Source organism: Parambassis ranga, chromosome 12 (genome assembly GCF_900634625.1).
Source record: "Parambassis ranga chromosome 12, fParRan2.1, whole genome shotgun sequence".
Classification (NCBI taxonomy): domain Eukaryota; kingdom Metazoa; phylum Chordata; class Actinopteri; family Ambassidae; genus Parambassis; species Parambassis ranga.
In genome coordinates this window covers 6,393,315-6,417,412 of record NC_041032.1, presented here as the reverse complement: position 1 = coordinate 6,417,412, position 24,098 = coordinate 6,393,315, and the positions used below count along the sequence as shown (strand labels likewise).

General features: G+C 40.3%; 2 protein-coding genes across 7 annotated transcripts; both read right to left on the bottom strand.

Annotated features, from left to right (window-relative positions):
* Positions 1–1,447: 1,447 nt before the first annotated feature.
* On the bottom strand, positions 1,448–12,912 carry LOC114443559 (endophilin-B2-like). 6 transcript variants are annotated; one of them, XM_028417707.1, is made up of 12 exons: positions 12,787–12,912; positions 10,829–10,970; positions 10,588–10,599; positions 9,860–9,988; positions 9,544–9,677; positions 9,328–9,420; positions 8,149–8,211; positions 6,793–6,816; positions 6,622–6,711; positions 6,138–6,238; positions 5,112–5,355; positions 1,448–3,612 (listed from the first exon to the last, which is right to left on the bottom strand). In XM_028417707.1, the coding sequence occupies exons 1-12, from the start codon at positions 12,847–12,849 to the stop codon at positions 3,505–3,507; spliced, it is 1,203 nt and encodes a 400-aa protein (XP_028273508.1). In that variant the 5' UTR covers positions 12,850–12,912; the 3' UTR covers positions 1,448–3,504. The 6 variants fall into 6 exon arrangements, with proteins under 6 accessions (XP_028273508.1, XP_028273510.1, XP_028273511.1 ...); XM_028417709.1 differs by lacking the exon at positions 6,793–6,816; XM_028417710.1 differs by lacking the exon at positions 8,149–8,211.
* Positions 12,913–13,351: 439 nt separating this feature from the next.
* zer1 (zyg-11 related, cell cycle regulator) lies at positions 13,352–23,523 on the bottom strand. The gene is made up of 16 exons (XM_028418262.1): positions 23,388–23,523; positions 22,146–22,366; positions 21,885–22,035; positions 20,923–21,377; positions 20,557–20,730; positions 20,360–20,474; positions 20,079–20,225; positions 19,808–19,981; positions 19,458–19,673; positions 19,067–19,108; positions 18,743–18,862; positions 18,498–18,613; positions 17,800–17,988; positions 17,540–17,637; positions 17,221–17,323; positions 13,352–16,938 (listed from the first exon to the last, which is right to left on the bottom strand). Exons 2-16 carry the CDS (start codon positions 22,310–22,312, stop codon positions 16,851–16,853), a joined length of 2,355 nt encoding a protein of 784 aa, XP_028274063.1. The 5' UTR covers positions 22,313–22,366; positions 23,388–23,523; the 3' UTR covers positions 13,352–16,850.
* Between the last annotated feature and the right edge of the window lie 575 nt (positions 23,524–24,098).

The window sequence follows — 24,098 nt, the reverse complement described above, 5'->3', positions numbered from 1 at the left end:
TTACAGTAAACATGCTTTGCACTCTACAATAAGACTGTATTGAAGGTACAGCAGTGACTATCATTGCATATGATATACATCATCATCATAAATACGGTGCATTGAGACGGCACTGAGAGAAAAGGAAAAGATGTATTGCACTGACACATGCGTAGTCACCTCCTGTGTTCTCAGCAGTGACAGGCATCCTCCACAGAAATTCACTGTACCCGGCGGAGGGAAGCAACTTCTTGTACGGGACAACTGTGGTTTTGAAGGGTCAGGGTCAATTTGAGTGCACACAGCTAAAAAAATGGAGCCTCCTCCTCTGAATCAGGTCATTTGCTTTGTTCTGTTTTTGTCAGATCATTTATGGCTTTGGGTAATCACTACCTCTCTGTTCCAGCTCTCCGTGGTTTATTTACTCTGGTTTTGCTATAAGTAAACATTTAGTGGAGTTTTACACCAACTTTAGTTGGCATGAACACAACTTTACTAACTTTCCAACTGCTAAGATGAGCTGTGAAGTATTTCAAAATACAACAGATATGCTCTTAAAGTTCTACCTACACGTGACACGTGCGTACATGTGTAATACTAAGGTAACCTAATCTATCCCAGAACTTTGGAATAGAAGAGGCAGTCTAATTAAGGTCTTCTGTAGTTACAGGGAATCCTTATGCCAGCCAGAGCATGAGTAAACTTTCAGTTGACACCCCATGACTCACCTATTCAGATGGAATTCATCAGTTCAAATTCATTTCTGAAGCCATAAAAACCTTCACCTCCTGACTGGCGAGTAATGTCTGCGAATCCCACATTCATTGTGCAGAACAAGAGCTGTTGCATCACTAAGTCATCAAACTAAAGTTTCTAAGGTTGACCGTGCCTGTGACTCACAAGCAGGGAGTGTGATAAATTTCATCTTAACATTTATTTTGATCCAGTGATGAAATTTCTTATATAATCAAGACAATATTTTATCTCCACCTACTAATTATCATAATTGGTCTAACATATTTATGACTATGAAACCCTTTGTCCCTTCTATGTTGGATGATTTATCTTAGTCCATGCCTCCTAGTGCTTCGGCCTTCACCGCATCAAAGAGTTCCTCCCTAACTCTCTGTAAGAGTTATAGATGTGTTTTTCTCTAAGTGTAAGCTTATATAATCAAATACATACATGGTCTGTATTATGTCATTGCGTAAATAACCTTGTATACTTCACAGTTGTGAACCTGAAAACAACAGTATCACCTGGACTCTGGGATTCTCCCTCCATGTGCAATGGAGCTCTGGTGTTTGTATATATGTACTATATATCCTTATGGATATAACTTGCTGCTGTAGTGAAAGTAGCTGTAGTAATAAACTTTGTGTCATTGTGTGAACACAAAAGAACTCAACAGTCATCTCGCTGTAACACACATGCATGTTTATTGCACATCAAACCAGTGGTCATAGGTTGGAGGATGACAATATCATGACATCACTAAGATGTCTGCACATTTGGAAAACACACTCGATTAAAAACATGTATGCAACAAAGACACGGCTCTGAAAAACGACTGAACTCATTGACACATACATACACGTACATACAATAAAACGGGGGTATTCTATCAAATCAGAGCAGACCTGGTTCTACAGTTTGCATGCTATAAATGTACATAGTAATCACTAGTTTGAATCAATTGCAAATCTCCACGTCTGGTGAAAACCATGAGATGTTGTGGAAAGCTCTGTAAAAACAGCTGAGATTAGAAAACCAAAGAAAGATCCAGTTTGCCGTCAGGGTGCATTTTTTACACTATAAAATAGGGCAAACAGTGTGTTTAGAATGGTGGTATTACAGTATTATCAGTAACTATCATTTTTCTTGTGTACTGGAAGATATGTTGGTCTTATAGTGATGTTTAAAAAAGTCAGGAGGCAGAGACAAAACCAGGAATACCCATGTTAGCTGTGTGATGTAATGTTTGATCCACTATGCTACTGTATATTCTAGCTTCTATTAATAGCATGTTGGGATGTGAGATCAGACTGGGAATTGCCTCAAACATCACACAAGCCTATTACTCACAGCTATTGCACCGATGAAGCAAACCATCACTTTACATCATCTGAGTTGAAAACCATTAATCAACTCTAGTGAAACGAGACTCCTCTGATGAGTCATTTCTTTGTAACTGGAGAATCTTTTGGGCTCGGATATCTTAACAGCAGGTGGCGGATGTTTGTTCTGTTGAAACAATCGTTGCCTCATGCTCTCTGATTGAAAAGCAGTGTTGACAGCTTGAGTGGGTTTTGCTTTTTTTTTTTTCTTTGTTCCCCTCCCTTCCCTTCTTTGGGCACACATGCTTGAATGCCAGTACTTTACAACAATGAATGATACAGAGTTACTAAATTAGGTAGAAATGAGGCTCTTCTATCAGCCTCTGAAATGACACAGTCACAGGGTTCCATTATGATGTCATACTTCGCCATGATGCACTTTGCCCTCATTATTTATTTCTAAACACTGATCCTTAACAGTTTCCAGGTGCTGGTGGTGAGCACAGCTGCAGATGTTTATCCTGGCTGTGACGCTGATGCTGCGGGTTGATAGAGTTTTATTCTCGGAACGTGATCACAGTTCAGCCTATGGTGCTATTGATATAGGAAGCTAATACTGTGATGCTTATGTGAAAGAAATCAACACACATGAGTACAATAACCCACCAGTCCAGGATGATGTATTTTGATCTATTGCTGAAAAACAACATCACTTCGAAGGGGAGATGCACAATCTTCACCATCTGACTCTTAGCCAAGGGCTAACACAGCCACGCTATGATTCAACTTAACAGCAAGAGTCAATTCAAAGCCCTTTATCTACAGATGGTAAATATACTGACATCTAGTGCTTTAGGCTTTGAGGTTGTAGTATCTGCTGAACAGACCTCCACATCTGTCATGTACACCTATAACACTGCGTCGCAGTGTTCCCAGAACCTCTTTATCATAACCCATGTTGTTATTACTAGTGAATGTGCCTTGGTCAATAAATGCTCACTTATTGTAAGACTGTGAAAAATGCTAAACTGTCAATGAACCACAATGATGTGCAACTACGTCTTTCCTCTGTTTACATCATTAGTGATTGTAGAAATGCTCCCATTACCGTTTTGCATAAGTGTGCGAGTTAGCAACAGATTAGAAAATAGCTGCAGTTTGGGTCCATTTTGTATTAGCACACATTTGTGTCAGGCACTCATGGCACTGATTTCTGTAAATGATGATTAAATGATAATGATTAGCCGACAAGCAGGTTTAACAACACATACAGTAACACTGTTCTGCAGGTACTATATTCATCATGACTGTTCCATCTGTTGAATAAGTTACAAGTGTAATTATCTTTTACAGTGTTATCAGTGCTACCAAAAATATGCTGATACAGGAGAGACACACACTGCAGCCCACAATGCACACCTGTAACAATGTATTGTTTTTGCAAAGTGTATTGGTGTCGCTTGGTTCATTAACTCAGCAGTTCAAGGTAGGTGACAGGTACTTTGCCCTTTTCATTGCCCCGCTCTCCAATCAGCCAATCAGGATCCATTCCTGGTACGGTGTATACAGTAATGAGCTGCAGAACAAAAGAAAAAACAAAGACATTTTAGCAAAATAAAACGAGCAAAAAGGGAAAATGTAAGTAATACATTAACAATGCACATCATGCAGTGAGCCTCACTCCGGCTCTTAATCACAGTCTCTGTTTTGAAACCGTCTTGACCACATTTTGTGTCATTCCCTGCTTCCCTATCTGCACTTCTCCTAATTAGTGTCTACTCAGCATTTCCTATGACAAAGACCATATGAGAAAGGTTATTAGATTATTAGAGCTGAAAACAGCAATACACATATTTCATTTGTGTTCCTTCAGGTAGGATTAACAACCAATGTAAATTTTGGCATCACACTGCAGATAGATATGGGATTTAATTATCATTGTAAGTCATTCCACCTATGTCAGCAAGAAAAATTAAAGACTTTATCACCTGTGTAGATTGCATTACTCTTCATGTCCAACATTGCTATATTGTTAAAAAAATCAAAATCACATTATCAGCTGTGTTATTCTGAAGTGGAACTGTAGGGTATGCACGGTTAAGGTCCTGGTAAACAGCAGTCTGTCAGTTCTACCTTTCATTTTCTAATATTCCAAAGGCAATTTTTTTTCTTGTTTAAAAACTACTACTGTGTGGTAGCAACTCTACAATAACAATCACAAAAATTACAATGACAGCAAATGTCCTGTATATGTTATGTCTTTGGTTAAATACCAAACAGTTAGCACGAAGAACCACTGCTGCGTATGTCTCTAGGGACTTGATGTGTCTATGACCAAGTGTGTGTCTGTCCAACATTCCCCTCAATAGAAAAATATAACTAAAAATGAAACCGATAAAAACTAAAGTGAAAGTAGCAAACTGCGCTGGAAATGATGTTCAGAAGCTACAGCTGCTGTTCTGTAAACCTCACAGCTACATCGAGCAGTCACATTGAGGATTGGCCTTAAGTCTTCAGCGTACTTTTGCCAACCAAGGCTGAGATTTGAACAAATGACCAGCTGTACAGCAGAAATAAACACATTTACAACCAGGTACTGAAACACTTTTGTTCCCTGTACATGATTTCTGGTCATAAACCTCACCTGTGTTAGGCTGACCTCAGCTCCACTTCACCACATTGTCCTTTTTGTATTAACTAGATTTAGGGAGCTGCCAAGATGTCTTCACACCAAGCATCAAAACCACTCATCAGGCACTTATGAGTTATGTCAAAGAACATCTGCCTTCACTTATGCCCTACATCAGATACAAATACCACACACTTCAATGTAATACAGCTAGGCTATTGAACGGTTACTGGCTACAGATTTCTTATAAAATGTTGAGTCTGTACAGTTTCCCAACTCAAAGTTTGTGGGTTCAAAAACAACATTTGTGACGAATCTGTGTTGATGAGGGTCAAGACAATACAGGAGGTAGCGTACATTAATCCTCCTGAACTGTTACATGATCATCAGCTCCTTACTATCTTTTTGTTGTTTTGTAGTTTTTGACACAGAATAATTTACTGTACCTCATCAGCCAAGACCGAAAGCTCACTGGAGTCATGAGCATCGTAGTCATACAGAACCTTGGCCTTTCTGGTGCCTGTACCAGACAGCTGTGTCTGCGCCACTGCCAGTGTACTTGACCTTTGGCTGGATGTGGAGGAGGAAGCGGTAGGCCCGGAGGATGCTGTTCCCGTTGGAAAAGCAGACGAGACGGGGTTGGGGCAGGCAGCAGCAGAGGAGAGGGGGGCACCCACGGAATTAGCACATCTGTGTGAAAATTATATGACAAATAGGGGAAATGAGTCACCACAGTGCTTTTCTACGTTGTTTATTTGATATTGTGGTCTGTGTAAGTGGAACCAGGCTCCTCTCTAACACCAGATTAATAACCACTTAATAACCACAGAAGAGGACTGTAATACCATCACACACCAGACTATGCAGCTAAATGTGGCTGCTGATATCCAGAGGAGTTCCTGATGTAAAGACTATGCATTCACACTCCTTTTTTTTTACACAGTATATTCATCACAATTAATGTGCAGTACTCTTACTTATCACCATCACCATGACATAGTGAGTTTTCAACTTCTGCTCAATCAAAAAAAGGTACACCCGAAGGTAAATAATGGTCTTATAACAATAAGAGGAACATGAATATGAACTAGGCCACAATGTCAAAATATTTCCAAATTATAAAACAATTAATGATCTAATACTTTAGTTCATTCGCTATGCCTAAAAACATTTTAACAGCCAAGTAAGACATTGAAGAAGAGAGATTAAAAAGCAGTGATCCAAGGCCAAGTTTTCCTCGGATATCAGCTCCCTGGGCAGCACTAAGAATTTTTTTCTTGTCACGTACTGTTTACTCAGTAAGCTGATGTTTTTCCCCTGGTCAAAAAGCCCACATGTTATTGATATTCTGACGAAGTGTGTGTCAAATTTGATAATGGTCTGTGGTCAGTCTGAGTTCTTTTTACACCATAACAGACACGGTTACATTTGTGCTAGTCCTATGTGTCATGCTGATGTCAGTGACGCCGTACCTGTTGAGCTCCCTCTGAAGGTCCTGCATGTAGTGGTGACACTGAGCGTAGTAGGTGGCCTGAGCCTCTGCGAAGTCCTGCAAACATCGCAGGTGGTTGAGCTGATGGGAGAAAGGAGAAGGATGTCAGTGTGACTGCAGCCGTGCACAGTGGCAGCAAAACAAACTGCAAACAATTTCACACAATTTTACATTGTTCCAAGTGCCTTTAGGTTTCACCAACAACATGCTCCTCAAGCCACACACACGCTCTCCCAGATTTCAGCCCAAACCCAGCCCAGAAAGGGGATTTCTACACAGCGTGTTGTGTCTATGTGTTTAATTTCTTTATTGAAGTATGAAGATATTTGAAATGTCTTGTTCCATTGCATATACACAGGTGAAAATGGCCCAGCCTTACATGTATCTACTGGGAATCACACAGTTAGAAATAGATTTGGCATTATTTTGCAGAACCATGACTTGCCCGCTCCAGTCTGACTCACATGTGTGCTGCTGATCCCTTCCAGCAGCAGTCTGGTGACCTCAGCTTGTCGATCAAACTCTGTCTGTGCAACACGAAGCTCATGCTCTGCCTGTAAGTGAAGCGAGGAAGTGTTCATTAACGCATGCTTTTAGGAAACACAGACACACTGTCTACTAGCAGAGTTACTCACTTTGTCTACTTCCTCACTCAGCAGCTGAGACGTAGGATGAGAACAAAGATAAAATCATGAACTATTCTCAGACTTACAGGAGCTCATATAAACATATCAGAAGTCTGAAGCCTCTCAATCAGCTCAGAACATGTCTAACCGACCCGAAAACCTCTGCCTTCACAGAGAAGATTTAAGTGATTGGATTTAGTGTTTGTGGTTACATCATAATGCTAAAGGCTATAAATTAAAATTAGATCAAAAGAAGATTTTAGCAAAAATAAGATAAGGTCAGCCCAACATGCTTTTATATTATTTATACTTTCTTTTATACTAAAGCACTGAAGATAATTTTAGCTTAAATGAGCCAGCCATGACTTAATGGTTCAGGTAAAGAATTGTCCACCAGATTACTGTAAATAATCATACTATTACATTTGCATTTATTCTTTAACTTTCTTAAAATTGGCTTGACCTGAAAAGGACATAAATACTACTAATACTAGTTCGAACTTCACATTCTGGATATCTGACACAGAGATGAATGGTGGCGTGCCGCAACCCTCTGTATTTAAATAGTGTATGCATGAATATATTTTGTCAATATACAGGTTTCTAATAGGGTAGATAAACAAATATGCAAAAAAATTGAGATCATGTGGCTGAAAAAATAAACTATGAGAGCTCATCAAGTAGGAAAATGACTAACCACAAAACACAAAAAAAAATCACTGTGAGTCAGATTATAGTACTTTTCTACAAGAACTAATAAACACCAACATCATATGACAATAAGCTAGTTCTACTGGTATGTACAACCTTCCTCTGCTCTGACACACTGGGATCGGTCTCCACATCCCAGCTGTCCCAGCCGCTCTGCAGCTGGTTCAGTTACAGAGACACAAACTGAGAATCAACAAAGCTGTTTGACAGTGTGATCATCTAACCCCCTAACCAGGTCACTGACTAACTAAGTGTAGGTTAGTACAGAGAATCCCTTGCTGAAGCAGCTGAAGTCACTGAGTTACAGGGATGGACAGATTAATGGTACATATTTATGCAACAAAACAAAAATAACATGCTTATGTCAGGCATCATATTTATATTGCAAAGGTCATGCAAAACCAATATTATCACATGGCTGACATGCCAGATTTAGAACCCCAACATCACAGTGCAGGACTATCAGGATCAATACTAAAATCAATACTAAAAAAAGAAAATAACATGTATGTGGAGCAGATATGCATATATTGGGCTTGTAAAGTGAGTTTTGGTGGTGTAAATACTGCAATGACCAAACCTCAGCAGCTACTGCATTTTAGCATGGTTCTAGCATTTTAGCATGGCTACTATATGCTATTTTTTTTTTCTTACCGCTGATGCACTGGCAGAAAGAACATAATTTCGAGGCCTTGTCTCCTGAAAATCAGGTGCCGCCTACAAACAAGAGCAGGGGGAAACATATGTTGGCAGTGGCATGCAGTTACAAACTTTAAGCAGACAAGAATGCATAAAGGTATCAAAGCAGAGGGAGTACAAGCAATTTGTAGCCGATAGCATTCACAATATTTAAAAGGCATTTCAGGTTAATCACTTTATTATGAAATCAGGCAAGTGCAAAACTGCAGGAAAGCTAGTAGGAGTACATCATACACTGATGCAGTTAAACCAAAAACAGTCAATCTTCCTCTGACGGACCTGCTCCTTCCCCTGTTGTGGTATTATTAAATTAAGACTTTAATCACTGATTTGCATTTTTATTTAGGATTTAGGGACCATAAACAAGTACATCAATGAGTAGATACGTACTTTGACCTTTAAAACTGCATTTAATCAGTTTGGATGCTTGTGCAGAGTGAGGAGCTGCCAGCATGCCTCAGTGTTTCAAGCCTTTGAACCTCTGTGTGTATACTGAGCACCCCCCAGTGGTTGAATCTGAACAGCACACCATATATACTGTTGGTGAAGAGACTCACTGTGTCAGCTGAATATAGCAACTGCTGTTGACCATTCGATGACTCAAACCTTTAACTATCCGAGTTAAGTAAAGTAACAGTCTACTCCACCAGCTTCCTGTGCACTTTCTCCTGAAAGGTTGTGAAGGCTTTGATCAAAGAATGTCACATAATGGCACATATTTTTCGTGAGCCTGAGATACATGCAACAAGCGCTGCAGGCACAGTCACTGATGATATGGCAGCCAGCAATTTTAAATGGTAGTTTGGTCAATTTGTGTATGTCATCTGAAGATGTGATCAGTTTACTGCAATCCAATGTACCAATATCAAAATCGTAGTTAGCCACTAAACAGCTTCCTCAGGAGAACCATAACAAAGCTAGAATGAGTGAATGTAGGATCATTTTGTTTACCATAGAGCCAAAAGATTGAGGAGCCATAGTGACGTCAACAATGACACCACCTGGCTAATCTGTATACTTTAAAAATAGGTATAGCCCTCTACACCCTCTAGACAGCTATGGTCTTAATACTTTTAGAAGACGAGGAACTATGGTGGACAAAAACAAGTGCATTGACGTGAAACTTCATCTCACCGCTGCTTTTGCTTCTGCCTGCTTGGCTTTCTTCAGTCGCGCCTTGCAGATGTCAAGATCCAGCCGTCGATTCTCCAGAAGTCGCCTCTCTTTCTGCACAGGACAACATGATCCATTTAACAGAACAGTGAGGCAGCTCCTTTTTTACAATAATGCAGATCATAGAAACCCTAATGTGAAGCACTAATTACTTAGTAAACAGTAAAGGGGGCTTACTGATATAGTCCTCCAGTCTCCCTCCAGGAAGTTGCGCAGAGGAGTGAGGAAAGTGGCAGCTGAGGTATGGAGCAGCTCACGCTCAGCTGTTCCCAGTCTCTTCTGGTACTCTCCTACTGTGATCAGGGTACTGCCTACAAGCATAATCACACATGTGGATGAAACAGGATGAAGTTTTTTTAAATGGGATTTCTTCCTCAGGATTTAATAGTGTGCACCTTCAGTTACCAGCTTTACAGCTCTGAGGAGAGGACTCTGAGTACAACACACTCTCATTAAGTGCAACAGTGTCAGTTTCAGTAGCAGCTCCACTCACCGTATGGCGTCTCTGGACCAAATTCATTGGCAGCCTCCAGCATGTACTGGCCCAGCAGCTCTGCGTTGGTGGTCCTGGAGGGAAGCTTTTTGTCCAGCTTGTCATAGATGAACTCTTCTATTCGAGCACCTGGATGACAGGCGATAGAGAGACTACATTAAACACACAGAGCAGATTAACAGTCCAACATTTCATTTCAACAGTGAAGATACACAATAACAAAACTACATTTTTTTAACTTTTCTCTAATCTTTGCACTATTTATTCACCTTTTTTGGCCTCTTTTGTAAAACAATGTCATCTATCTCTTTAGCCGAACTGTAAATTACTCATGTAAATGACCAAGAATGAAAACACTACTTTACTGTAAAACTTGTAAATTGTTTGTATGTGTTGGTGTTTACCTCTGAGGTACAGCTGTCAGCTAACATTTACCTCTGAAAATGTAGAAATACTCCAGTACATTAAAATGGACTTTAATAAAGTATTTGAGAACAAGTAGTTCCTGCCCTCTACAAAGCACCCAACACTGCTGTATCCAGTCAAAGGCAGGCTGGCAGGCGTCTTCCAGCATAGACTGTCATTAGTAATTCAACACCACTTTGTACCTACACAGTTAAGTCAGTTCTGCACCTGAACAATACAGGCTTCAGAAGGACTACACTGCATGTCTGCATATTACACTGTATACTATCAGAGGTCAGTAATGGTAAACAAAGAAAACTTACCAGTCTGGTCAACTGAAGCATGGAGGGTTAAAAAATACACACGTCAACAAACATTAATATCAGGGTCTAGTCACAGTACCGAGAACTATGAGAACTCCTATAGGAGCATTTATGACAAGTTCCCTGACTTCCTAGGAACTGAAGTCCAAGAACCGTCCCAGAGGTTTTAACAGTGTCTGTAGTTAGATAAATATGGCTCCTATGTGGCAGACTGCATGTCTTTTTTCTCAGAGGGACTTACTGGGGTTGGGCTGCAGGAGAACTTCTGTTTGTCTTAAGATCTTTTCGGTCCAGTTCTTGGTGCCGTCGGCTCTAGTGATCAGGTTTTCCAAGTGAGGATCCAGTTCTGTCTTCTCAGCCTGGCCCAGCTTCTCCTCTGTGAACTAAGAGACAGGATGCTGAGTGTACAACATACACACAGAGGCTCTATAACAGCTGAGAAGATGTTTGTAGTTGTGATGGATACTCATTTTCTTTTCATTTCTAAACTTTGTTCATTAGGTTTTACGACAATATCCAATCAAATAATTAGTATCAAAAGTTAAAGTCTCAGATTACACAATCAGCACAATGGAAGTCTTGAGGTATACAGTGTGTAAAATATAGACAGGTAGTGATGAGCGAAATGAGGTGTCAGTTTGGACATAAAATGAGTCCTTAACTCTGCCTAGGGTGCAATTAACCCACCATTATCAAATACACTTAAAATCTTATCAATCTTAAAATCTTATCATTACTGTGTGCTAGAAAGAAAGAAATAAGGTAGTTACTTTCTTTCTTTCTAGCACACAGTAATGATAAGATTTTAAGTGTATGTTTATATATACACAGTCTTATCAATCTTAAAATCTTATCATTACTGTGTATATATAAACATACACTTAAAATCTTATCATTACTGTGTGCTAGAAAGAAAGAAATAAGGTAGTTACTTTCCCTGGCTGCAACCTGAAAATATGCAGTGTGAGGACACCTCCTTCTGCTGTTTGATAACTGAGGCCAAAAAAGACCAACCGTGGAAGCAGACAGGGCTGTCAGACTCCTTTTACTATCTGACTGGCAGATGGCAGCAGCCAGCTGGACTTTAAAGGCTGACAGATGACTGAAGAGTTTACATCACTGTCATAAGAGCTTTGACTGACAGCACCTTTATGAAGGCAATCCACTGACCCTATAGTGATTTTCACCATCTAGCTGACTTTTCCTTCCAGGTAGTCAATCAAACAGAATGTGGCTCTGTAACACTGATGTAGGCAGTACTGGTGATCAAAAATCACAACTCTTTGTTCCTGTCTGAGTGTCTTATTTCTTTTAGGAATACAGGTTATGTGAGAATAAAACTGACTGTTGTGTTCACTGCTAAGTGCATTCCAGCAGAGCTGTTGGTTTTTCATCACTCAGAATATCTTGGCTGCTTCCTCTACAGCCGCTGGCTTCCTGTGTTTCCCTGAATGCCTTTGGAAAAACTTAAACCAACATTCAAGGACTCATTGGATCCAACAGGACAGGGCAGAACAGAACAGAAGGAATACCACAGTGTTGGCACACTTGTTATTGATCAGAGCAGCAGCGTTCAACAAGTCTAATTATTAGACTGCTATCTGTTTTGTGACGCCTTAAGATACATCCTGACTAAACACTATAAATGCATTATGGATTAACAATAATGTCACATAGCACTTGCAGGAACGTATAAAAAAAATTCACAATATTTGTCAAGTGTGAAAATTATCCAAAACTATAGACAAGATCAATTCTGCATGTAATGTGTCTTCAAATTTGGTGTCAGCTGTTATTAATGCACAGAACTGGCAGCTATGTGTAGGCGTGACGATGACAGTAAGATGAAGGTGGATGCTGTCCAGTGGATGATTTCCAATCAGCAGCTCTCTGTTGGGGTCACATGGGTGATGCACTCGAACACAGCCATCAATAATGGATCCAGGCTGGACAAACCTTTATCGGCTTACAAGGCTTGTGCTCCTTCAAACACGACACAACAAATGTGCTTATTCGTTCACTGAAATAGCCGAAGACCCTCCTGGACTGCTTTACGATCTTAAGAAGCTGCAAATCGCGCTCTGTGGCCCACAGCTACTTGTCATCCACGGAGGATGCAGACGGTAAATCAACCCCACACATCGCCGGAGCCTGCACGGTCTGCTGGCGGCGGTGTACAGCAAACGATCCGCGTCTTACCTGCACGGCCCGAGTAAAGAAGACCCCTGCACCAGAAGCTAGTTTCTTGACGTTGAAATCCATGGTGGCGCGCAGAGCATACGGAGAGGGGCTGGGTTGTTTCCCCGCAGAGGGAATCCTCTGGATCAGCTGAGGCGGTGATGTAGCAGCAGGGGGGCAGGACTGGAGCTGTAATCCGCTTCGTGGAAGATCGGAGATCTGCACTCCGCCCTGCGTTTTAAAGAGACACACACACACACACACACACAGGCTGGTCACGACTCCCCCTGTCAGCGTGTTGGCGTACTGCACATCCATGCTCTATAATAAGGGCCGAATTGGCTAAATAGGAGTAACTTCATCCATTTGAGGGAACACACCTTCTTTCATTGATGTGCATGATGAATATTGATCCTCAGATACATTTTGTATACCACACACTGCTTTAGAAACAGTTTTATAATATTCCGATGAGTGAAATCTGTGTGCAAATCTATTAGTTATATGACATAGTTTTGAATGCAGTGTCGGTGGAGTTTCTAAAAAAGGAAAAAAATAACACAACAAAAGCAAGATTTTAACCACTCCATCTTTATTGCTTATTCATATTTTTACACTAATGTCCTGGAACTACTGAGATCAACAAAAAGTGGAATTCCATACTGTTTGGATCCAATGTTCTGCACTCAATTTTGGATTAAATTCATCAGCAGTTACAAAAGAATTGGAAACAACTGAAAAACATGAAATTAACAGATGGAATATTATGACACAGCAGTTCTCCTGAAGCAGTATTTTTCAATACATACATCTTCATAAATAATCAGGAACAATCAACCCCCATGAGTTATATTTCTTTTTTCAGTTCTAGACATTATTTCTTCCTTGAAAGCATAAAGTGAAACATTCAGTGAAAATGTGAACAGGTGATTGAACATGTCCAGCTATTCATCTACTTCTCTATAGAAGATCTTTAATCAAACACTGTGCAATTCTTAAGAAGTACAAACTCAAAAACTGATGTAGTTTAGATCATGTGTGACATCCTGGTAAATCCTCTTCATAATATATATTCACACATTTGAAATCCAAACAGGGATTGAGTGTCTAATAAAGCTCATCATCACACAAACCACCACTTACACTGGTGGAAGAGTCCATCTCCACTATGACTGAGAAGTCGGATTTCACATAAATCACACAAGAACTGTACACAAGAACCAGGAAATCAAATCAGTAAGTAAACCTAATATGACTGATATGAAGTAGCTTAAAAAACGTCAGCCATCATTCCCATAGGACACAGTGTGAAGAGGCTGATCCTCCACACAACAGGAACCACTGTGCATCTGGTTCACACAACTAAGTTGGGGTGAAAACAGTGCAACTGCTGTGATGTCTGTTCCTTCACTGACATGATCTGTGGGTCCCAGAAATCCTTGCATCAGGAGCGTCTTAAGCCCTCCAACTGTTTATCACTCACTTACCAAAATAAAACTAAACCTAAAAGAAAGAGAACTTTAATCTGTTAGAACTGTAATCATCCCTCTAAATAAATTATTGAGCTCATTAGCAGCATTTTTGTGTGCGGGTGTACAGAGAAAGTTTCATTTGTCCATATGGCCAATTTCTTTTTAACTCTCAAGGTGCATTCACACTTAGCAGATTTGGTTCCATTAAACACAAATCAATGTAGTGTCACAAATGTGACCCTAAAGATAAGGATAATAATGCATGCTAACAAAGTAAACCGAGCCGAGGGCAAACACGGAGCAACGAGGAGGTAAAGTTATAAACACTGGCCCAACTAATGTGCAGTACCAAACCAACTACAGAATTTAACTCAACGCACAGCATCGTTGTCGGACGTTGCACCTCATACCAGCTGTTCAATCAAGTTGTGACTTCTTGTGTTTTTCATTTTTTGGTTTGCTGTGTAAATGATGACTGTACAGAGAAAGAATAGAAAAATGACTTAACCAAAAATACATCATCCATTTCTGCTTTGGTCCAAGAGAACCAAACTGCAAGTGTGAACGCACCCATAGCCAAACTGAAAACAAATATTCCTAACTATCTGAATGTTTGCAGAAACTTGCATCAATTGCTATGATATACAATGCTTTGTGCAACTCCTCCTTTCCCCAAATCTCTGCAAGAGAGGGAGAAAGAACAAAATTCACATGACCAATTGACCCACAACAGCCACATTATTTGCATACAGTAACTCGACAGTGAAACCTGTTGGCATGTATGGTCCTCCTATTACTAATCACTGGAAACCATTTCAAATGTGTCAGATATAATCTTGAACTAAAATAAAATGACTATTTTATATTAGGGAATTACTAAATGGTTAAAAAAAATGATTAAAAACAGAAGTAAAATGTTTGTCATTCCTTGTATTAGGAAGCCCTCTACTGATAAAAGCAACTGTTCTCCATTCTGAGACACTGCCTATATAACATATGATGAAGTTTGCCAGCAAAGGAACTTTAAAGTCATCTTAAAGGTGCCCTGTGGAGGTTTTTGTGGAGCAACGCTTTGATTAGCCAATGAGCTAACCGCTTCCAAATTAAGCTTTTAAAATATGTAAGAAGAAATGCATTGCATAACATTGTTTGGCTTTAGGTTGCTCACAGATAAAACTCCACAGGGCTGCCTTAAAGACACAACAGCAGATGCAGTGATTACAGTCAGGCTTTAGTTACAGTAAATAGTGGAAACAGAAATCTAGCCTGTTCACTACCTGTGGGGATCACACTTGATTCTTCTGTATTCACAGTCAAACCACTTTAGCAGTCACTCTCTGTTATGACTGGACATTAATTTAGAGAGCCACTTTTTATATATTACACATATGTTGATGCACCATTTTAATTTTCCTCCCATCAGATGTTCAAACAAAATGTGTTTGAGTGAAGCAGTTAGCAGCAAAAATGTAAATGTGATGGGTCACCAGGAGTTGTGCAATGCTGAGTTAAACAGAAATGCTGTCTGCTCTTTAGTTACCACACCTTAAAGCGAAAGGATGATCTCTTTTCTGATGCGTTTGACTTCAAATAAGTACAGATCAGTCAAGCTTCTGCACACCAAACTGGGAAGACCATACATTCAGGGCCTAACTTTCTTGACCACAGAGTGTTTATCTGTTAAAGCCCACCCCGACATCCTGTCAGATAAATCAGTATGACCCAGATATTTAAAAATTGAAGCAAGGTTGAAATACATCTGAATGATCTTTTCAGTGAGTCTTTGACAGAGTATCCAGGACGTACAGACTACTCCTAAATGATTGGGTATTCTGTCTATAGTCTCTTAGCGCTGACTGCGCGTCCAACCTAAACAGATTTTAATACAGAGTAAAGTCATGAGTGTTTACAGTTATATTATAAAACATACACACAGTAAAAGGATGACACACCCACAGAATATTTACATAAATAACAAGGAAGTCTACCGCTGTGCCAAAAGATCTAGGAAGACTTCCCTCCCATCAACATCAGTGTGATGCTCCTTTGCAGCCTACACACATAATGGCTAATATTCTCTGTACTGTACACAGCTCCGTGGCCTCCACAAGCATGAGAGAGTGTTACAAGGAACAGTGAGAGCGGAGACCTCCGACGGTGGTACAGTACATGGCGTGGCCCTTTGCCTTTCATCAACGTTACACAGTGAATGGTAGTGAGCTGTGGAGGGCATTGTTTCCATTCAACAAGCATCACTCCTTCTGTTTTGTTCTGTTGCTAAATCTTGACACACTTTCTTGCACACGCACACACACACACACACACTAAGAGATAACAGTCACCCATTCCCACAAACCCATCCCAACAGAAGAGATGCTTATGTGCAGCAAAGGTAAGCACCCTCACGACAAAACACCATGCATCACATCTTAACTCCTATGTGTCATGAAATAAGGTTCTGTCTGAATGAACTGCTGTGAAGAGGGTCAGAGACACTGTTCTACAAAATAAGAAGAATGATAAGAAGAATAATGCACACAATTGACCCTTGTGGTGGTGACAGTAGGAGGTTGGTTTACTTGATGTTTGCTGGGAATAATGGCTCCTGTTGTGTCAACCTCTTTGTCCATAGTTCGCCTCCTGTCCATTATTCGTTTCCATGGGGTCTTCTTTGAAGTTATCGCACTGCTCCATTACTTTCCTAAAAAAATATATTCACAATTACATGTTGGCTTTTTCCTAGTAATTCAGAGATATTAAATTCAGGGGATGTCCAGCTGCATGTAGACACACAAGCTATGATATGGAAGCATAAATGTCTATTGACACTTTCAACTGAACTGTAATAAAAGCAAAGCAGGGTAACCACTGGAGATTTTGGCGTGTGTTTTTGGTGTGTGTGTGGGATCTTCACATTGCCCGCATACACTACTTCTGCCACTGACAGTGCCAAAGGGTATGAAGAGCTGTTTGTCAGTCTTACCTGGCCATGTCCTTGGTCTCTGGATGTGAGCTCTCCAACTCTAGAACTTTCTCCAAAAGACTTATTCCTCCTTCCTTTATCAGCAGGGGACAATACTTACTTGCTGTAGACAGAAGCAAAATATAAAGAGAAAAAAAAATTGTGAAAATTCAAGAACAACAGTAGCAAAAAGAGCTGAAAAGAACATTCTGAATTGTTCTGTATCTGAATATACAGCTGGTGTATGTGTAACATAAGCCACCTACAAGTGACAGAAGTTATAAGAACTAATTTTAGGTGTGTCGGAACACTTGCTACAATACACACTGTGTATACTTACGGTAAACTGACACCAGGTTGTAGAGAGCCCATGTGGCCCAGTGCTGACTGACAGGGGCAATGCCCTGAGGCAACAGTCGCAGGATGGGCTCAAATGACCTAAGACACCAAACACAATTTCAAAAATTCAACAAGAGGAAAAGCTGCTGTCACCTGTGGTGTACACCACATTTCACCTCTGTGTTTGAGTTTAGCATGGTCATTTATTAATCTACAAACAAACACTTCCATAGCGCTCATAAGAATACAGTAAATAGTCACCTGTAGTTAATGTTGCGGCGTGAGGTAACATCCCAGCTCTGGATGGCATCCCACATTTTTTCCATCACCGTGTCTCTTTGTGGTTCTTCCACTAACCAAACCTCAGGCCCATCAAACATGATGTGTGACAGCACACCACAAGCGTTGTACGACACCTCGATCCCATCTGCCTTACTGTCCAGCAGGTTACTGCATCAAACAGAGACAAGGAATGCAATTTCTTACTACTTACGGTACTATCCTCACCCAAAGCATTTTAAGGATTCAATTCTGCATTTTTTAATGCAACATTATTGGCACACTGGATGGCAAAAGAAAGATTTGTGGCATTTATTCTCTGTTTTTCTTTCATCTGAACCAGGTCAAACAACAATGACTGCAATGAAATACACAGTATAGCTTTTAAAATCTATATTTTTTACATGCACAGGATTAAGGATCAATACCCAACCAATATCTAGAATTTAAGTATTGGAATTAGTAAAAGATTCGTGTCAGAACATGCTCATATTATTTTTTATTGTGGAACAGCAAGTGCTGCTATGTGGTTCTACTACTGGAAGTCGAAAGGAACTGATGAGTGCATATACCATTCATGTGAATAACATTTTGTCTCTGCTGCAAAATTGATTGTATTTATGAACAAACTCACATACAGCTCGCATTCTTAAACTCCATCTATATGTGTACACACTTACGTGAATACAGTGATGAACTGTGGGGTAAGTAGCTGTGGCCTCAGGGCTTTGACTTCAGCAACATTTCCAAGAAGACCCAGCATGTTACGATGAAGCTCCTGCTTGTCTGGAAACTCCTGGAGTTAGATGAAACAAAAAGCAGAATGTACATATAACATTGATTATCACTGCCCTACTAAAAAGCTGATGAGTTCATTAGGATGAGTTACAGTAAGATTCCTGAATCAGTGTGAGTGAGAACTCACCTGTAGACACTCCAGAAAGAGACTCATGCCCCGACAGTTTAGGAACATCTGACAGTTGTCAGGTGTTTCATCAGTGATGTTCCACAGAGCACTCCAGGAGAACTCCATCACCTGGTCACACTGAGTGGAAACAAACACACAGACACAACCTTGTCTAGTAACAAATAGCAAAGATTTGACTTGAAGTGGCAGATAAATATATGTACCGTATTTAAAGGATTCATTTTTTCATATGTAAACAGTAATGACTTTTCTTAATAGTATAAATGTTGACCTTGTTTGTAAAGCAATATATTTTAAAAAATGAAATGAAGTACAACTCACCATTCTGTCATGTAGCTTCTTCTGAATTAAATTTAGCATCGTCTAAGAAAGAGAAATGATTAATTTATTAGAACTTCCATCAGCAGCTAACAAAAATCGGACCATTTCAGACAGATGTGGTTACTACAGGAAAACAAGGCAAGGGGCATGTTTCAACAAAACAAAATACCAAATGACTCTACAGCAGCAGAACACTGCGCAGCAGTTTTATCTCTCTTATGATACTATTTTCATATTAGTATCTACTAAGCTATTTTCATTGTATCATTGTATCATTATCATAGATAACAACAACACATGGAGCTTTTATGAGCTTTTTTCCACCAACATGCACTATGAGGATGATGGTACTGAACAACACCCTCCTGTCATCTGCTTATGTTGATGTTACCTTGACGAATCCCATCTTTCCCACAGCCTCCTTGTGATGGTTGTCCACCTGGCATACCAAAGCATTGCAAAGATGCACTGCAATTCTCTGAATGGACTCATCCTGCCGGGCTGGCTCTAGGATTTTCAGCAACAGCTGGTTGACCCGGCTGTACTGGAACTCTAGCTCCTCAGGAATACTGAAGTTGCATAGAGTTAAGCAGCAGTTTCTTTGAACCTAAAACCAAACAGTGAGGGGAACACAGAAAAAAGGGTCGCTAATCAAACAGGATGTATGTCGAACAGGCCTGAAACTTGCAGAGCAGTATAGTAAAACCTCATTCACTACACCAGATCATTGCATGAACGTACTGTGACCTCCTGGTACTGCTCCATTCCATTCAGTACCACTTGAATGACTTCCCGACGCAACCGCACACTCTGGTCACTGCGGTACTCTGTGTTGGTCAGGTAGAATAAAGCAGCACTGCCCGTCACCTGGATGCTTTTGTCATATTTATGGCACTTCAGTGCTGCTATGACAAGCTGAAACAAACAAAGAGAGTAATGAGAATGAGCAGAACCATGGTGCATAAAGGTAATGGCAAGTCAAAACTATCACTTATTCAACTCATCTTCTTACTTGCAATGCCCGGAGCAGCTGGCTGCAGTGTTGTATCCTGGCAATGTCAAACAGCTGATTGATGGCTCTGTGGGCCAGCTCAGGGCGAAATTCTGTGTAAGCTTCAATGGCATTCAGAACCTGGTCTTCATTCTTTGATCCAGTCACCTGAAAAGCCAAGCAACACACATTTAACCAACAAACAAAAGCTCAATCACTAGAGAGTATACATTCTTTCCTATATATTCCTTCTCATCTGCATCATGCCAAATATCAATTATGAGTTCATGATAATAAGGTACCTTATAAGCCGGGATGTGTGTCACATTACACAGCGTGGTGTCACACAAGCCCAGAAACTGCAGGGGCCTCTTAAGCTCCTGGAAAGGGTAGATGCTGCTCTTGCATGGTTCGATGCTAAAATTAAAAAAAGGCCTCATTTATCACTCATCTGAAGGTAGAACAAATTATTTTAATTGCACACTCCACAATTACACACCTGGGACGCCCCATAGCCTCTTCAAAGTGTGGAACTGTACAGTTGTCCAGCATAATGTGACCTGAGATGTCCAGTGACACCAGATTGACCAGACGCTGTACAATGGCCGTCAGGATTTTCCTGGTCATCTTAAACTTTGAGTTCCGCCTGCTTTCCCGTGAGATGTCGAGATGCCTAAAGACGCATTATGTTAGGAAATATATAATCCATATTGTCAACTCATATCAGTCCATAATTTGATATGCAAATGTATCTGCTTATGTACAACAGTGCATGCTATTCGAGTGCTACATGTTGTTTGCATTCTACCCTGCTCATTGACTTTTTTGTAGCCAATAAGTAAAAATAATTCGAATCCATCCTTACCTGAGATTTACCAGCTCCACCACTGTATTGACCAACTCTTCTGACAGGTCCACATTGTAGAGAACAAGAGAGGCCAGTCTGTCTTTCCACTGAATGAGAAAAGCTGTTCCAAGCAATTGTACATTAGACAGGTCTAGTGATGTGAGAGACTTCAGGGGTTTGAGCAAGGTCTCAGCATCCACCTCATCAGGTAGGCCACCCAGGTTGAGCAACCGTAGGCGGTTAAAGCCTTGGAAGTTAAAGTCCGTCTCTAATGCTTGCCTGGAAGCAGGACTCTCTTCCTCCTCATCATCTGTGTCTTCGTTACAGGCAAGTGGGGCACCGCCCTTCCTGTAGAAGATGTGGCTGCAGCCAAAGAGACAAAGAGAGACCAAGGTCTCACGGAAGCAGGTCAGGGTTTTCAAGCTCCGGGACGACAGGCTGTTGCAGTAGGTGAGATGGAGTTCAATTAAGTCCTGGTACAAAACACAAAATAAATTAATACTCAACATTAGTGAAGAATGGTGATGGGAGACTAAGAATTTCACTTACAAGACTTTCAACATTCTTTGCAGGTTTTGATACAGGCAACTCTGTGGTATATCATACTATTATCATGCTCAACAATTCATGCATTATGCTGTATGTGACCCTAACTACACAACTTTAGAATTGTGGGACTGTGAGAGGCTGTGTGGGAGAACGACACCTTCAGCAATCTACTAGAGGGCAATCTTCCTTCTTCCTTTATGCACTCACTCCCTTTCTCTGTCATTGTCTCTTACTGTCAGTTTATTCCATCTTCTCTCTACACACACTATCAAAAGCATTTCCCCACAGTGAAGATGATCAAATTAATTAATCTGGACTTATAGAGCATGTAAGAAGCTACAGTAGAATACAACAGCTCAATTACTATCAACTTTCATGTACAAGTTACATCCTGTGTTTTACAAAAGGTAGTTCATTCTATTGCTTCCCACCTGTTTTCTAATAGCCTCCAGATCCCTGTCGTGTACAAAGTCTTCTCTCAGCTGTACCCTGGTCAGTCTAGTGCTTCGAGGGTCTGAGAATAGTAGGAAGAAGTTCTCTTTCGGTTCAAAGTCACTGTCTGTGTGGACCAACTCCATATACCTGTTTAAGAAACAAGTTTTAATCAAAAACCTTTTCATACATTAAAAAGTAATAAGGTAATAAACATGGAGCGTATGCATTCTGACAGATTTATGTATTGCGTCACATACGTATTAACCAACTTGTCACAGATTTCACTTGGCAGGAAGATGTCAGAGCGCAGGCAGAGTTTGTTTCTGAATCCTTGGTAGCACATGGTCTTCTTCAGATTCCTCAAGCAGAAGACGGTAGCCAGAGTCATGAGGCTTTCAGGGTTGTCCCCTGCTTTGGCTGCCATGTTACCCACCTCGCCTTCTCCAGCTCAGATCACAGATGAGGCCACTCAAGAGACCTTAAAGGGGATGCATTTAACAAAGTACAGCATTAGAAACATTCTTGGTCATCTGATATGATTTTTCTAATTTTATTATTGAGTGGAGCTGAATGTGAAAAGAAATAGGAAATATTAAGTCAGTGTAATTACAATTATTAAGCGATTACCTTGACATTTTTGAACTGTAATAACCTGCTTAAATAAAAACATATATTTTCCTGTGAAAGCATTATGCTCCTTTGGCTAAGGATAATGTTAAGGAAAAAATAAACACTGAGGGTTACACAGTTAAAGCAGTCCTAGAAATGACATTTCATTTAGTCAAATAATTATATGGTACATCAACACACGGTTTCCTCCGTCAACTATAAAAATGCAAATCTGTCAAAAAGCTTAACAGCCACCAAAGCGTATTTACATTTTTCAGCACCTCTTTACACACAATGTACACCTTCGCAAACTTAGCAATCGTGCCTATGGTTGTCTACCGTTAGCAACTATTGTTGGCTACTTTTCAACAACTTGTTTTATCATCAATAACAAATACTTCTATCAGAGTATCTATTCATAATGAATATGACTGTTCTACTTAGGTTAATGAGCTAGCGTGCTTTGTTTTTGGTAGGAACTACAAGTTTGTCAGCTAAAACAAATAGCAAAAAATTCTGAGAAAGACAGAGCAGACTGTTACAAAGTTAGCAAGCAAGCTAGCTAGCTACACTGTAGAATAATTGAGTTTGCAAACACTAACGCTAGACAACCACTGAGAAACATAACAACTATTATTCTACTTAAGAAAAAGCCAAAATATCAAAAAGCAACACTTGTTATGTTAAGTTAGGCTTTAACTTGCCGATACGGTGTCACCAGTGCATAACAGCATCTAAATTAGCTTGTAGCTAACGATGACTGTCTCTGCTATGATGCTAGCCAACGTAGCTGCTGGTGCTAGCGCTAGCGAAGAGCTCTGTCTGGAAAACCAGGCTATGAGCAGTGGTCAGCGGTGTTAGAGTGCATGGCTCATCAGCCCGTGCTGTACCTTAGCTTTTGCTAAGGCTGCTTGTATTGATGACGGCGAGAAATTGATGTATTATCCCCACTCTTCACTCATCTGATTTTCGTTTTCATCCGATGTCAACAAACAGACTCCTCCTCCTTCTCCTCCTTCTTCTCCTCCTACTCCTGCTGCTTCTTCTTCTTCTTCTTCTTTTTCTCCTCATCCTCCTCTTCTTCTTCCCTTCTCTTTCTCTTCCTCTGAGAAGGGTCAATGTGCAGTTTCAGAAACAATATACAACCCTTCATACCCTTCCACTTTACTAAACGACACACCCCTTTACCTTAATTTTAACCTAAACTAGGTCTTTATCGTCTAATTTCAAGAGTACGTTTTCCACTTCCTAGGCTTGTGCATTAAAATGAACATTTAATAGTATGCCTAGTTATAAAAATGGGTGTTTTACTGTCAAAAAGCAAAATTTATTTAATAGAGATAAAGCCTGCAAACATGCAGCATACATTTTACATGGCAGAGGACAAACATGGCAGGTTACTGATATAAGGCAGGCAGGAAAACTAAGTGGTGAGTTTATTTGTAATTTTTGGGTTGATTGACTGCAGGTCAGCATTCAGATCTGAATACGGAATGACCTGCAGAAGACGCATGTGTTTTAAGACTAAGATGTAAGTAAGATGTATTACTGTTGTACTCTCAGCTGTCTCCTGTCAGCCCAGCCACTGGTGTTTTCACACT